At 44.1% G+C, this 17,192-nt stretch overlaps 1 protein-coding gene across 2 annotated transcripts in view; it reads right to left on the minus strand.

Moving 5' to 3' along the window:
- Window positions 1-17,192, minus strand: part of MPI (mannose phosphate isomerase) — a 29,240-nt gene that overhangs the window by 5,266 nt on the left and 6,782 nt on the right. For both annotated transcript variants that reach the window (XM_075857800.1, XM_075857799.1), the window contains exons 4-6: window positions 15,733-15,874; window positions 11,150-11,338; window positions 9,383-9,556 (exon numbers count right to left, since the gene is read on the minus strand). In XM_075857800.1, the coding sequence (XP_075713915.1) occupies window positions 9,383-9,556; window positions 11,150-11,338; window positions 15,733-15,874 (505 nt within the window). The remainder of the gene's footprint in view (window positions 1-9,382; window positions 9,557-11,149; window positions 11,339-15,732; window positions 15,875-17,192) is intronic.

Raw genomic sequence — 17,192 nt, forward strand, 5'->3', positions numbered from 1 at the left:
AACAATCTAACTCAAAATGTAAGCACTTATATTGATCAGGTGCTGCGTCCGTTTGTACTGGGTTTAACATCATATGTACGTGATACCATGGATGTTTTGAAACAAATTGAAGGTATCACTTTGGAACGCAGTACTTTTCTGGCTAGCCTGGATGTAGAGGCATTGTATTCCTCCATTCCACACAAACTTGGCTGTGAAGCGGTAGAGTACTTCTTGAGATCTAGAGGTACTCAATTTGTGGCTCATAACCAGCTAGTTCTGCAGTTATTACATTTTGTGCTGGAGAAAAATGTATTTATCTTTGAAGACAGGATTTTTCACCAGCAATGTGGTACTGCAATGGGAAGTCCAACTGCTCCCACCTATGCAAATTTATTTCTTGGCTGGTGGGAGGAGACAATTGTTTTTGGGGAGAGTTTTTCCAAGTGGACTTCGTCAATAGGGATCTGGATCAGATATATTGATGACGTGCTGCTGTTCTGGAATTCAACAGTGGAAGAATTCAATAGTTTTGTGGCTGCCCTTAACCAGAACGATCTAGGGCTAAGGTTCACATATGAAATCAACAATCAGGAACTGACTTTCTTAGACCTTAAAATTATAAAAACATCAGAGGGTACAATCCGTACTCAAGTACATCGTAAGGAAACAGCAACCAATAGTTTCCTGCAATGGAACAGTTGTCATCCTTATCCCCTTAAACGCGGTATTCCCAAGGGTCAGTTCATGAGAGTACGCCGGAGTTGCAGCTCCATGGACGACTTCGAGAGACAGGCAAAGGAACTTACAACCAGATTGAAGGATAGAGGTTTCCCTAAGGGAGTAATCAGAAAGGCCTATGGGGGAGCGAGAGATGCGGACAGGCAGAGTCGTCTTGTTCCTAGACAACGAAGGGAAGAGAGCGTTACGAGACTTATAGGCACTTATGATTCTAAACAATGTGAAATTATGCAGATCCTGAAGAGATATTGGCGTATTCTTAGTACTGATGCAGATTTGATAGATCAGATTACGCAATGGCCTTCAGTCACATTCCGGAGAGGGAAAAACATCAGGGACAGAGTTATGCATAGTTGTTTTGACCCCATTGCACCTAAAGGAACATGGCTGGACAGACAAATACCAGGCACACACAGATGTGGCAGGTGCAAGGCTTGTGATTCTATTCAAAAAGGTGACAAGTTTAGGAGTGTCGTTACGCAATTGGAATATGACATTCGTGATTTTGTCAATTGTAAAACAGCAGGGGTGGTATATCTGATAACATGTCCAAGTCCACTGAATTATGTGGGAAAAACGGTGCGGCAGTTTCGGCGCCGGATCAGAGAACATGTTGGCGATATTGCGAATTCTAGAGATACTCCTATATCCAAACATGTACACGCTACACATCAGGGTCGTGCAGAATGTCTTAAATTTCAAGCAATTGAACTCATTAGGTCTCCCAAACGGGGAGGTGACTGGGATAACCTCATACTACGAAAGGAAGCCCAGTGGATCTATAGATTGGCGTGCACACAACCAGGGGGTTTAAATGAGCAGACAAATTATGCATGTTTTATTTGAACATTCATTTAAACATGCATTTCCATGGCCAGTTTTCCCTTCAGGATAGCAAGAGACCCACATGGTCGTCATGACAGGTGGTCTCTTAATTATCAATGATCATCATGTGGGCAGTCTGGCTATGGTTCCTTATTCAGTAGGGCTGGGTTCACACGACCTATTTTCAGACGTAAACGAGGCGTATTATGCCTCGTTTTACGTCTGAAAATAGGGCTACAATACGTCGGCAAACATCTGCCCATTCATTTGAATGGGTTTGCCGACGTACTGTGCAGACGACCTGTTATTTACGCGTCGTCGTTTGACAGCTGTCAAACGACGACGCGTAAAAATACAGCCTCGTTAAAAGAAGTGCAGGACACTTCTTTGGACGTTTTTGGAGCTGTTTTCTCATAGACTCCAATGAAAACAGCTCCAAAAACGGACGTAAAAAACGCCGCGAAAAACGCCGCGAAAAATGCGAGTTGGTCAAAAAACGTCTGAAAAGCAGGGTCTGTTTTCCCTTGAAAACAGCTCTGGATTTTCAGACGTTTTTGGTCACTACGTGTGCACATACCCTAGGTGTTCCAATGACACCTTGTAGTGGGGTAGACATTCATTTATCTACACAATATGTATTATCAGTGTAGTTGTTTTGTCAATGGCAGTCCAGCTGCGGGTTTTGAGCTGATCCGCAACACTTACCCAAACTCTTAAATATCGATATACTCCTTCTTTGCAGTGGTGAGTTCCCGGCAGCATGGGCGACTCGATTGTGGCCTCTACTGCACCTGCGCGTTCGGCTTTTGATGCGGTCGATGTTGGTTCCTGGCTGTCAGCTGATGGCCGGGAGTCACATGGACAGGTGTCACGAATTCGATTGGTGAGTGTGTTTGGCTGTTTCGATTGGCGGTGCCGAGGACAGGGGGAGGAGTCAGATGCTTTAAATAACTCAGAGTCCCAGAATGAAGCATGCCGCTGACATCTATGCGAGCATGCTTCCGTGGAGTACAGCAGAATACCTGCTGCTGAACTAAATATCGCTGGCATCCCTGGCCAGAGTGACCAAGCTACAGACCCCTGATGATGAGTATTGAAACGCGTTGGGTCGGTTGTGAATAGGAATTTTTTAGCATTGGGAACACTAGCATTGTTTGTATACCTCAACACTAGGAGCTTCCGGTGCGGTTATCACAGACTCTAGTGTGAATTAGGGTCAAGACTATTGTTATGCCCATTTTTCAAATGCTGATTCCGTATTGATATTCTTGTTGAACACTGAGCTATAGTAGGTTCACAATTGAATTAGAACTCAGAGTTTATTATTTAATACGTTTTTATACACACGGTGGGGCTTTTTCACAGTGGTGATTGTACCCCTGTTTTTAGAGAGTTATAAATAAATGTTATATTTTACTCATATATCACACCAGTGAATCCTTTAAAATTGTTATGTTGTGGGAGCACAATTGAATGTATCTTTGAAATACAGTGAATTTATATATAATCACTAGCAACATTTTTCGCTGTAGTCGCATTACAACTGGATAGCCTTGGAGCCTAATTTTGCTGGAGATCTATTAGCCCAGGTGTGAATGCAGTTAACCCCAATATCTCCTCTACGCCCCATTTCACATACACAAGTGCCAAGAAGACAAGATAGGTAGGAGTTGTTTGGCAGGGTCCACTCACCGAAGAGCAGCTTTCTATGCCCATGTGCCGGCTTGTGTCACGGGAAGAGCACTGTGGACACTGACAATATAGAAGCTCTGTGGGGTCAATAAGTGAAGAATATATATTTTCCTTAATCCTGCAGAGCGTTTGGCGCCTCGACTCTTAAGAACATATTGCGTAAATTGTATGTATAATGCTACAGTTAACCAGATAACATAAGTCTGAAGTGCTCTGGCAGCTTGAGATACCTTGTGAAATGTCAGAAGGCCACATAGGTGGGGTGGGGTGGTGGTCCAGTAGTACCCTTTTAATATGTCATATTAGACAATATGAGGATAAAAGTCCCTGAATTGGGACCCCGTCTCTATCAGCCAGAGCCATCAATTACAAGAGCTTCTCTGCCTTATTCCTCTGTAGCTGTTCTCCCCGGCATTAATGTACATTGTATATTGCAAAGTGTGAGCTCTTTCTCATACGGTGTAGCACTATTTAGTAACAGGTCAGATTCACACACAGCATTTGGGGGTGTTTTTCTAAACGCTGTGCCCAGATGTTTGCCGTTCGTCTATAGGAACATATGAATATCTGCATACGCATAAGGTTTTGTCTTGTGCTATATTTCTCTCTTTTTGTGGTCCGTTGACTTTTTTGAATGCAGCATGTCCTGGGTATAACATTTTGAAATCTACTGAAAGAAAATGGCTTCGCAAAAGGAGTTCTAAAATACTTGTCGTTTTTTTGGTGCAAATTTTTGGTGTACACATTTGCTTCGTCCACCAGGTAGAGAAACATGTCTAACATGCCTAGCCAGCTACACCAAATCTAATACGCAATGTTCCCCATTCTGATAAATTTGGTGTCATTTATTCAACCAAAGTTTATGCACCTTACCACTGGCGTAGCTATAGGGGTCGCAGCGGTCGCAATTGCGACCGGGCCCCGAAGCCAGGGGGGCCCACGGCCCCCCGCACCACATCAATAAAAAGTTACTATAGTAACTCGGGCCGCGGGCCCCTGTTACTATAGTAACCTACTTTACTTACCTTCCTGGTTCCGGATCGCAGCGGAGGTCCTGACGTCAAGCGCTGTGCGCAGCGCATGACGTCACCACGCTATGCGCCGCGCACAGCATCGAGACGACAGAACTCCCGCCGCGGCCGAAGAGGAAGGTAAGGTTAGCCCTGACTGGCGGGGTCCGACTCCCGGGACCCGCCAATCAGCTGTTTTGAAGGGGCCGCAGCACTCGTACGAGAGCTGCTCCCCTTCATTCCTGTCACTTCATTCCAGTCACACTGTGAATCGGTGTCGGCGATTCACAGTGTGAGCGAGTAGTGAAATGAAGGGGAAGCAGCTCCCGTACGAGTGCTGCGGCCCCTTCAAAACAGCTGATTTGCGGGTCCCGGGCGACACATCAGCTATTGATGGCCTATCCTGTGGATAGGCCATCAATGTTTAGGGACTGCACAACCCCTAAGCCTGCGATGTAGCAGGCTTAGGGGGCCCATGAGACCGGATCACAGATTGCGTGATCCTGTCTGCTGGGCCCTGTATCTAAGCCTACCACACTGTAGGTTTAGATACAGGGTCCCAGCACACAGTAATCTTATACTGTATAAGATTACTGTCTGCTGGACCCTGTATCTAAGCCTACCTTGTGGTAGGCTTAGATACAGGGTCCCACAGACAGTATCACACATGGGCCCTGTATCTAAGCCTTAGGGTATGTACACAGACACTAATTACGTCCGTAATTGACAGACGTATTTCGGCCGAAAGGTACCGGACCGAACACAGTGCAGGGAGCCGGGCTCCTAGCATCATACTTATGTACGATGCTAGGAGTCCCTGGCTCGCTGCAGGACAACTGTCCCATACTGTAATCATGTTTTCAGTACGGGACAGTTGTCCGGCAGCGAGGCAGGGACTCCTAGCGTCGTACATAAGTATGATGCTAGGAGCCCGGCTCCCTGCACTGTGTTCGGTCCGGTACTTGCGGCCGAAATACGTCCGTCAATTACGGACGTAATTAGTGTGTGTGCACATACCCTAACACATGTGTTACTAATCATTTTTTGTGTGTTTTCTTACAGGTTCGGTCGTTAGACTACGGCGGATTCCAGGACTGCTTCGATGACAGCTTTTTTTTTATTAATAAAATGGTTAATGAGGGTTGTGTGTTTTTTTTTTTATTTCAATAAAATATTTTTTCTATGTCTTTGTGTTTTTTTTTTAAACTTTATTACTACCGCCTTAGTAATAGCCGCCGGCTGATTGACAGCATCCATTGCTAATGCGGGGCTTAGTGTTAGCCGGTGCAGAGGCTAACACTAACCGCCTTTATTACCCCGGTACCCACCGCCACCAGGGGTGCTGGGAAGAGCCGGGTACGATCCAGTACCTGACCATCTGTAGTGATGGTCGGCCACTGGGATGGCCGCAGGCTGGTATTATCAGGAGGGGAAAGGCCAAAAACAGTGGCCCTTCCTACCCTGGTGATGCTGCCTGCTGCTGCTTTATTGTATCTGGCTGGTTATGAAAATGGGGGGGACCCCACGTCATTTAAAAACCAAAAAAAATAATAATAATTGGAAAGAACGATGTGGGGTCCCCCCCAATTTTCATAACCAGCCAGATACAACACAGCAGCAGCAGGCATTACAAGGGTGGGAAGGGCCACTGTTTTTGGCCTTCCCCAGCCTAATACTACCAGCCTGCGGCCACCCCGGTGCCTGCCCGTCACTACAGATGGTCGGGTACTGGTTTGTACCCGGCTCTTCCCAGTACCCCTGGTGGCGGTGGGTACCGGGGTAATAATGGGGGTTAGTGTAGCCTCTGCACCGGCTAACATTAAGCCTCGCCTTAGTAATGGAGGTTGTCAATCAGCCAGCGGCCATTACTAAGGCGGTGATAATAAAGTTTAAAAAGATACAAGCACATAGAAAAAATATTTTATTGAAATAAAAAAACAACCCTCATTAACCATTTTATTGAGAATAAAAAAAAACGCCGTCATTGAAGTCCTCGAATCCGAAGTCCAACAACCGAACCTGTAAAAAAAACACAAACACACAAAAATAATCAGTAACACATAAAGAAGCAAAATTATTATTCTTACCTATCCTGGGTCCAGCGCTGGAGACGCAATGTCAGCGAGCTGGGCCCTGTATCTAATCCTATCATGTGTGATACAGTCTGCTGAGCTGTGTATCTAATCCAATCATGTATGATACTGTCTGCTGAGCCACTGTATCTAATCCTATCATGTGTGATACTGTCTGCTGAGCCACTGAATCTAATCCTATCATGTGTGATACTGTCTGCTGAGCCACTGTATCTAATCCTATCATGTGTGGTACTGTCTGCTGAGCCACTGTATCTAATCCTATCATGTGTGGTACTGTCTGCTGAGCCACTGTATCTAATCCTATCATGCGTGATACTGTCTGCTGAGCCACTGTATCTAATCCTATCGTGTGGTACTGTTTGCTGAGCCACTGTATCTAATCCTATCATGTGTGGTACTGTCTGCTGAGCCACTGTATCTAATCCTATCATGTGTGATACTGTCTGCTGAGCCACTGTATCTAATCCTATCATGTGTGATACTGTCTGCTGAGCCACTGTATCTAATCCTATCATGTGTGATACTGTCTGCTGAGCCACTGTATCTAATCCTATCATGTGTGGTACTGTCTGCTGAGCCACTGTATCTAATCCTATCATGTGTGGTACTGTCTGCTGAGCCACTGTATCTAATCCTATCATGTGTGATACTGTCTGCTGAGCCACTGTATCTAATCCTATCATGTGTGGTACTGTTTGCTGAGCCACTGTATCTAATCCTATCATGTGTGGTACTGTCTGCTGAGCCACTGTATCTAATCCTATCATGTGTGATACTGTCTGCTGAGCCACTGTATCTAATCCTATCATGTGTGGTACTGTTTGCTGAGCCACTGTATCTAATCCTGTCATGTGTGGTACTGTCTGCTGAGCCACTGTATCTAATCCTATCATGTGTGATACTGTCTGCTGAGCCACTGTATCTAATCCTACCATGTGTGATACTGTCTGCTGGGCCACTGTATCTAATCCTATCATGTGTGATACTGTCTGCTGAGCTGTGTATCTAATCCTATCATGTGTGATACTGCCTTCTGAGCCACTTTATCTAATCCTATCATGTGTGATACTGTCTGCTCAGCCACTGTATCTAATCCTATCCATAGTTTATAGGGTTGTAGTGCTATAGGATATGCTATGCTGTCTCATATACACACTTTTTTTTGGGGGCGGACACATGTATTGGGGCTATTTCCCGGACATTTTAAGCCCTGAGGGTATGTTCACACGGCAGCGTCTGTTACGGCTGAAATTACTGTGCTGTTTTCAGGAGAAAACAGCACCGTAATTTCAGCCGTAATGGCATGTGCAGGCGTCTTTTGCTGCGTCCATTACGGAAGTAATTGAAGCTGGTTTTCCATGGAGTCCATGGAAAACGGCTCCATTTACGTCTGAAGAAGTGACAGGCACTTTTTTACGCGCCGCCTTTTGACAGCGGCGCGTAAAAAAAAATGACCGTCGGCACAGAACATCGTAAGACCCATTCAAATGAATGGGCAGATGTTTGCCGACGCTTTTGAGCCGCATTTTCGGACGTAATTCAATGCTAAAACGCCCGAATTACGTCCGTAAATAGTGTGTGTGAACCCAGCCTTAGTGACGCCCCGGCTGCTAGTGCTGCATTGTTGGGTCACTTAGGAGACCCAGCGATGCAGCTGAAAGCGGACCGTCGGCCATGAGAAGTTTGCGGGGGGGGGGGGGGGGGGGCCCCAGTAAGAATTTTTGCATCGGGGCCCATGAGCCTCTAGCTACGCCCCTGCACCTTACCACACGACAGACATTGGGGGAAATTTATCAATCAGTAAATAAAACAAACCTACCTTTAACCATACTTAAAATACCATTGTATTATGTTACGGTCTAGTCATCGCCATTTTAATAAAATTTAATATAAATACTGAACCGTAAGTAACAGATTAATAACAAAATATTCATGTGTTCCAAAATTGCTTTTTTTGGCGTAAGGATTTTTGCAAACCTTATCGCCCTTTGAGGTCATGGGTGCATGAAAACTACGGACAGCACGCGGACGACAATAGTGTGCTGTCCGTGTTTCTTGCACCAGTTGCTAAAGAACTGCAGAGAGAGAAAAAAAAAAAACATAAAAAAACCAGATGCCACACGCAAACCACACTGATGCCATACAGACAGTCATATGTGTAAAACACGACACTTTTTTTGCAAATGCAAATCAGACACGCTCGTGTGAATGAGGCCTAACTTTTACACTGGCTAAAAAGACAGGGCTTTTTCTACGCCAGGATCAGTGTACAGTAGAGATGAAAATTTTTGGGGCGACTTAAATGAAATAATAAGAAAAGCCACATTTCATAAATGTGTCTACATGTAAGCCAATTTTTACAAACTGTTGTACGTGGTGCAAATTAATGAATATGGGTTAATGAATATGTACACAGCAAATTAGACACTATATTGGAGTAAAATGCACCCCAGAAAAAGTGAAAATACATTGGGTATGTACTTACTTTTTGCAGCTTTATTTTTAAAGTTTTAAAACTTCATTGGGGACGGCCATATTGGAGACACACTTCAAGTATTGTCTGTATAGACCGTGCGACAGGATGTGTTCGCTTTATGGCAATTGACAGAAAAATGTAATCGATTATTGCAGTCTCCAGGAAAAGATGGCGTACAGTCCCCTCCCGCGGAGACCATGTAGAGGGGAGATGCATACAGAGCCTTATCAGTGTGTATAGTGTTACTATTCCAGCAGTATAATAGAGCGGTCATTAAATCCCCTGCCCATATACCAGTCATATAGCCAATGTGATAAGTGAACTTCAGAAAATAGGAAGAGTCAGCCTACTGTACCTGCTCTAAGATTTTCAGATTTTAGTTTTATGTGCATAGTAACAAAAAAAATAAAAATAACACTAAACATTTAAAAAAAAGATGTTTCGAATAAAAACCGGACTTAAATAATACATCATTTTCTGATGATACATCGCCTTTAAGAGGGTGTAGATAACTCCTTCAAGGAAGCGGACAATACATGTCAAGTTAATTTACAGTAACTCACCACCCTCCAGATACGCATGGGGTTCATTGGCTCCTAGATACATGGCCTCTCCAGGTTGAAGAGTCACCACATTGAGAAAATAAATAGCAAAGCAACCTATATCTCCAGGGAACTGGGAGTGTAGTGTAAGGAGCAGATCTCCAATACAGTACGACACATTTTCTCCTCTTTGATCTGAAATACAAACAGTTATGGTACAATGTTACAGAATGGTACTAGTGATAGATAGATCGATCGATCTAATGCAGACTTGCACCCACAAGTACATGCCACACCCATTCCCCATCATCAGTTTCCCCTCAAACAGTGCCAGAGAATTTTTGGCACGTTTTTTTTTACTGGAAATTAAACTGCAGCGTTTCAGGTTAGATTTAATTAGTTATCTTATATATCTCTACTTCCCTTCACAGAGCCATAGTTTACAGTATAAAATTCTAACTGCTTAAAACCACCAGAAGGGGGTGCTCATCGCATACAGATTTACACAGCTCCAATTGGAGTCAATGAGAGTCATATAAATGAATATGTACCAGGCTTCCCTAGTGGCATCTGCAGGTATCCTGTTTAGCTGGGAGATATCCCCCTACTTCAGGAGACTCAGGGACAAGTCCCCTGGGGGTCTGTACTACAGAGCTGCAGAGACACTGTGTGACACGGTACAACGCTCTGCCGTTTGCCATATGGCAGAGATCTACTACCCTAGAAGCTGTGTGCATGAGGCCTTAAAAAAAAAGATTTTTCTCATAAATATATATTATATAATATAGAAGTATTTTTTCAAAATAATATATATATATATATATATATTGTGACAACCTGGGGACCACTTAGCTCACAGGATTGCAATCTCCCGGGTGAGATCGTTGGCACACATAGAAAGTTCACTCCAACTCCTTGAATAAAAGGTTTAAACCAGCCGCAGCTAGCTTTATTGTCTTCACCACAGCAGTCAGTGTTACAACATAAATCATACAAAATAAACCCTAGGCCGTCCAGGCTCTAACTAACACATTCAGTGTCCCTCACAACGGGACCCTGAGCCTTGTGCCCAGCACCTCAAAACCCTCACAGCTTTACCTCACACGGTGGTGACTCTCACAGGCTAGCATGCCTGTCTTCCCCAGACTGAGAGCCCTGTGTGAACTGCACACCCCTGAATTAAAGAGCCGTCTCAGGTGAAGCCTAACTAAGCTCATCAGACAGCCCAAGACATGGACTGTCTGTATGGAGTGGAAGCCCGCCCTTCTCCTTCACACTCCAGCAAACCAGGCCCTATTCCAGGCTTTACACCCAAGAAACAGCAGAGAAAACCCTCTCTGCTGTACATGCTCCCTGGTTGCTTAAAACCTGAGTTTCTGCACTTTCAAGTAGCTGCACTGCTACAATATATATATAGCAGATTAAAAACAGACTGCTTTGATTTTATATTCCAGCGTCACTACATGCAGCCCGTTCATATTTAAAGATGCATCCAGAATTCTGCCAGTTACCAAAGTGCAGTGCATTGTGGGAGCTCTTACGACAGAGCTAAGCGGTCACTTCACAACCCACAGATTTAGGCAAGCAGCAATCAACATTTTGTGTAAAAGTGGAGATACATTTTAAGACACATTCACATACGTTTAGGAGGGAAGGTTTAGAATCTTACATGCTTCTCTATGCTGGGATCCGTTTTTCATTTGTTTGTGGCTGTTCTTTTAAGTAAGAAAAAAGACGAAAGAGAATGCAGAAGTGCCCTTGAGTTTGTCCCCAGCCACATTTACGTACCTTGCTGTGATACACGCTGCACCAGCAAGTTAAGTTGTTCTGCAAACTCTTTCTTGCCGCTCTGCATCATGCAGGTGAAGCATCGCTGCAGAGCCTTCCTTTGCTCTGCCTCCTTACCGGGATCTTCTGCGCTGGACTCCAGCTGTTGTGCAGCATCCTGACCAATAAGCGCACGGAACTCTGGGATACCTGGAAAATAATAGAGAAATATCCTTTAAAGTGATACGGTCCTTAGCTTATTCTACTTAACCCCTACCCGCACCAGGACGTAACTGTACGTCGTTGCGGGAAGTTACTTCCCGCACGAGGACGTACAGTTACTGAGTTAATCCCGGTGCACACTGTCGGCGACAGTGTGCACCGGGAACCAGGAGGTCAGCTGTCGCCGACAGCTGACACTCCCCTCTTGCCGGCCAGCGGTCCTTTGCCGCTGATTTCGGCGCATTAACCCCTTAAATTCGGCGATCGGGTGCAATCGCCGAATTTTAGGGGTTTCTAACATATCGGCAGACCCCCGTCCGAAATCGCGGGGTCTGCCGATAGTTAGTATGGCAAACGGAAGCCAAACAATGGCTTCCGGGTCTGCCATGGACAGAAGCCCATCAGGACCAACCTTCGGCTGGTCCTGATAGGCTTCCTGTCAGAGTGACAGAAAGTCACTGTGCCGTTCCCGATGCACACTGTCGGCGACAGTGTGCATCGGGAACTTGGAGATCAGCTGTCCCCGACAGCTGACACTCTCCAGTGTTGCCGATCAGCGGCTCATCGCCGCTGATTTCGGCAATTAACCCGTTACATGCGGGGCTCGATTGCGATCTCCGCATGTAGCGGGTTTGTAGCGCATCAGCAGCCCCCATGCAATCGTGGGGGCTTCTGATGCTTGTGATGGCACCCGGGGGCCAGACAACGGCCCCCAGGTCTGCCATGTATGTCAGCCTATGAGGATCAGCCTCTGTTGATCCTCGTAGACCAACTGTCAGAGTGACTGTGACGTCACACTGACAGTTGGAATACGTTACACTACCTAGGTAGTGTAATGTATTCTAGCAGCGATCAGAGCTGCAGGTCAAAAAAAGAAAGTGTAAAAAGTAAAAGAAAAGTTAATAAACAAAAATATAAAGTGTAAAAAGTAAAAAAAAGTTAATAAAAATGTTTTATAAAAGTGTAAAAATAAAAGGTTTTGTTTTCCTATAATAAGTCATTTATTATAGGGAAAAAATGAAAACGTTAAAAAAAAGTACACATATTTGGTATCGCCGCGTTCGTAACGACCCAATCTATGAAACTATAATGTTAATTTTTCCGCACGGTGAACGCCGCAAACAAAATAAACGGAAAACTGTCAGCATCGCTATTTTTTGGTCACCACCCCTCCCAAGATATAGAATAAAAAGTGATCAAAAAGTCGCATTTACCCCAAAATGGTACCAATAAAAACTACAACCCGTCCCGCAAAAAACAAGACCTCCCACAGCTTTTTTGACGAAAAAATAAAAACGTTACGGCTCAAAATAGCGTGTCCCAGAAAATAAATTATTTTATAGAAACTTAATTTTATTGTGCAAACGCTGCAAAACGTAAAAAAATCTATACACATATGGTATCGCCATAATCGTACCGACCGGCAGAATAAATTAAAACGTAATTTATTGCGCACGGTGAACGCTGTAATAAATAAAGAATTTAAAGCGCCAAAATCGCTGTTTTTTGGTCACCTTAGCTCTAAAAAAGATCCTGAGGGGCCAAAATCTCACTATACCCCTAGAAAAATTCCTTGAGGGGTGTAGATTCCAAAATGGGGTCACTTTTGGGGGGTTTACACTGTTTTGGTCCCTCCGGGGCGTTGCAAACCCGACATGGCACTGAAAACCAATCCAGCAAAATCTGCGCTCCAAAATCCAAAAGGCGCTCCTTCCCTCCTGAGCCCTGCTGTGGGTCCAAACATCAGTTTACGACCACATATTGGGTATTGCCGTAATCGGGAGAAATTGCTTTACAAATTTTGGGGTGCTTTTTCTCCTTTATTCCTTGTAAAAATGAAAAAATTCTATGTTTCCACAGAAAAATAGGTGATTTTCATCTTCACAGACTAATTCCACTAAATTCTGCAAAAAAACTGTGGGGTCAATATGCTATCTATACCCCTAGAAAAATGCCTTGAGGGGTGTAGTTTCCAAAATGGGGTCACTTTGGAGGGGTTTCGGCTGTTTAGGTACCACAAGACCGCCTCAAACCTGACATGGTGCCTAAAATATATTCCTAAAAAAAGGAGGCCCCGAAATCCACTAGCTGCTCCTTTGCTTCTGAGGCCTGTGTTTCAGTCCATTAGGACACTAGGGCCACATGTTGGATATTTCTAAAATCTGCAGAATCTGGGCAATAAATATTGAGTTGCATTTCTCTGGTAAAACCTTCTGTGTTACAGATTTTTTTTTATTACAAATGAATTTCGGCAAAAAAAATGAAATTTGTAAATTTCACCTCTACTTTGCCTTAATTCCTGTGAAACGCCTAAAGGGTTAAAATATTTTCTGAATGTGGTTTTGAATACCTTGAGGGGTGCAGTTTTCAAAATGGGGTGATTTATGGGGACTTTCTAATATATAAGGCCCTCAAAGCCACTTCAGAACTGAACTGGTCCCTGAAAAAATAGCCTTTTGAAATTTTATTGAAAATATGAGAAATTGCTGCTAAAGTTCTAAGCCTTGTAACGTCCTAGAAAAATAAAAGTACGTGAAAAAAAATGATGCAAACATAAAGTAGACATATGGGGGATGTTAACTAGTAACTATTTTGTGTGGTATTACTATCTGTTTCACAAGCAAATACATTTAAATTTAGAAAAATGCAAATTTTTGCTAAAATTTGAAGTTTTTCACAAATAAATATTGAATTTATCGACCAAATTTTTTCACTAACATAAAGTACAATATGTCACGAGAAAACAATCTCAGAATCGCTTGGATAGGTAAAAGCATTCCGGAGTTATTACCACATAAAGTGACACATGTCAGATTTGAAAAAATAGGCTGTGTCCACAAGGCCAAAACAGGCTGTGTCCTAAAGGGGTTAAAGGCTATGCCAACTGTTGCACTTTTTTTTTTTTTCTAAATAAAACAACGTATTGTGGCTTTTTAAACAACTTTTTCATTGGTTTTTAATGAAAAAAAGTTGAACTTTTTGAGATACAGCCTCTATTTATCCTGGATACTGAAGCTGTATCTTTCGCTCAGAGCCGAATCTGTCAGGTCAGTGGGACTGACGGGTTCGGAGACAGCGGATCCTGCATGCCATAGGTTTTGCCTATGCATAAACAGGTTTGTTGTTTGGGCGGTTGGTTGGTTCACAGAATAGCTAGTAATTGGTGGACATTTGTATGTTCTACCCCTTTTCTCTACACATTTGAAGTTAGTCAAGTGCTAATATGGAATGGCAGCTGTACAGCTAAAAAGAATTACCCTCCAAAATATAAATAGTAGATCAGGAGTTACAGTAAAAGCCAAAGATTGTTTATTCTTTCATTAATTTTTCTTTTTTTTTTAAATTATTTTGGAGCGGCCATTATTACAATATTGGTTGTCACTTTTTAATTAAGTTCTCAGGGACTGACCAGCTATCAGGTGGTCAGTACATTTTATAGAATAAAGTCAATACCTCTGTAATCTCTATATACGTATAGTAAGGCCTCATTCACACGGCAGGGTTTCCCGTCCGGGTGCCGGCCGTTCATAAATCGGCCGGCACCCGGCTGCATTAGGAATGATAGACCCCTAATGGGGCTATTCACACGACCGATTTTTTGACGGCCGGGAAATCCGGCCGTCAAAAAATAGGACATGCTCTATCTTTGCCCGGGTACCCGGCCGCCCGGCTCCCATAGAAGTCTATGGGGCCGGGTATTACACGGCCATCACCGGAATGTGTTCCGAGTGATGGCCGGGTTTCCCGGCGCTTGCGCTCTATCTCCTCCTCCTCACAGCGCAGAGTGCATGTGAGGAGGAGGAGTTGATGCCATTCTGACGAATGGCATCGCTGTACACTGTGTTGCAGGGCCGGGGTGTACAGCAGGTGGAGGGAGCGCTGCGCTGGCTCCCTTCCCCTGCTTGTTAAAAGCACCCTGGCTCGGCGACACCTTCGATGGCGCCGCTAGTAGCAGCCGCTGCTGCTGCTGCGGCTGCTACTACTGCAGCGACGCCACTATAGCAGAGCAGGGAGGTATCTCCCCGCTCTGCTATGTGCTAGCCGCACTTTAGCTCCTTGAAGGAGCGGAATCCCCGTGTGTTAGGGGATTCCGCTCCTGGACAGAGCGCTTGATGTCTCTGTCCATATCTGGGCAGTGACATCAGGGGAAACTCCTGAAGCGGAATCCCCGAACACATGGGGATTCCCCTTCAGGAGCTGCCGCTGATGTCACTGTCCGGATCTGCCCGGCCCGGCACGGATGCATAACTTTATGCAAACCGGCCGGGCAAAATGGCCGATTTTACCGGCCGACACTCGGGCTCGGGAACGACCCGGTCGTGTGAATCCCGCCTAAATCAACCCCTTAAATGTGTAATGGTGACTGATGTATGTGTTCATACCCTGCAAGAATTCTACAATCTCAGATATAGGTCTGAATCCACAAAGACCCCGGAAAGGGGTAAGAGCAATGGCCATCTCTGGCTTGTGGTTGTCATCAGGATAATGCTGAGGAAATTTGGCATGCAGCTTCTTGGCCAGCGCCTAGGTGTGAAGATAGTAAGAGAAAAAAAAAAAGAGAGAGAGATGACGGAGAAGTGTTAGAACAAATAATAAAGAAGATAAGCGTGAAATATGGACAAAGAAAAGAGGACAAGAGAAGAAACTTATGTTAGAGACTTCATTAAAAAGGTATGATCAGTCATTAAAGCTGGCTATGGATATTAGTATTATTACGACTAATGTTTTCCTGGATACAATTATGTACACATGCGACAACGTCAAACATTATAGAGTTAAAAGAAAAAATAAAGTAAGGAGACCGGACGACAACAGGCAAATTTATGCTCAAATTAAAAATTTCAACCACATATGAAAAAAATCAAAGCAGATGAAATTATCCACAGATAGTCTGTTGGGAGTCAACAACGGAAAGCACAAACTTAAAAATTGCTCAACAGTCGGAACTTGAAATTTATTTCGTCCAATAATTATATAAAGTTTTTGCTGCCGAAACCTGCGGCAATCGGCTGACATAGCTAGGGAATCAGAGGATGGCCATAAATTTACGTAGTGCTACACTGCACTCTTTCAAAAGAACAGGCAACATATAATAAAGTGTGCTGGAGCAGAGACTGATCTTTGCAATGGCACTCTGCTCCGGCTGATAGAGGGGGCTCCGTTTATATGCCCTAATATCGCATTATGCACAGGTGTTGCCTAGTCCGGGGAACTCTATTAAAAAACATTATGGCTTCCTTACATATGACTTTTTGACCACTTTTTATTCCATTTTTTGGGGTAGCAAGGTGACCAAAGAACAGCAAATCCAGCATTGTGACTTTTTTCTTTATATATATATTTTTCAAAAACATTTTTTAATTTAACTTTTTTTAGTCAGCCTAGGGGACTTGCGATCGATGCATTACTCATGCAATACTTATATGTATTGCCTTTTTCTGTGCTCTCCTATCAGGGCTTAATAATCAAGCAAAGAAGGAAGACCTGGAATCCTTAAAATGTAGCTAAACGTTTGACAAACTTCTGACATGTCAGAAGTTTGTATTGGTGGGGGTCCGAGCACAGAGACCCCCACCAAACGCTAGAACGAAGCAGCTGAAGCACTCGTGTGAGCGCTCAGCTGCTTAGTTTCTGTTCGGCTATTTCCAGAAATAAATGTATCGGTGTACAGACTCAATAGAAAGTCCATGAGCCCGTACTCTGATACATCGGAATTCCAGAAGAAGTCGAACAGACACGAAGCGGCTGAGCGCTCACACGAGCGCTTCAGCTGCTTCGTTGTAGCGATTGGTGGGGCCCTCAGTGCTCAGACCCCCACCAATCCAAACTTCTGACATGTCAC

Source organism: Rhinoderma darwinii, chromosome 3, assembly GCF_050947455.1.
Source record: "Rhinoderma darwinii isolate aRhiDar2 chromosome 3, aRhiDar2.hap1, whole genome shotgun sequence".
In the NCBI taxonomy this organism is placed as follows: domain Eukaryota; kingdom Metazoa; phylum Chordata; class Amphibia; order Anura; family Rhinodermatidae; genus Rhinoderma; species Rhinoderma darwinii.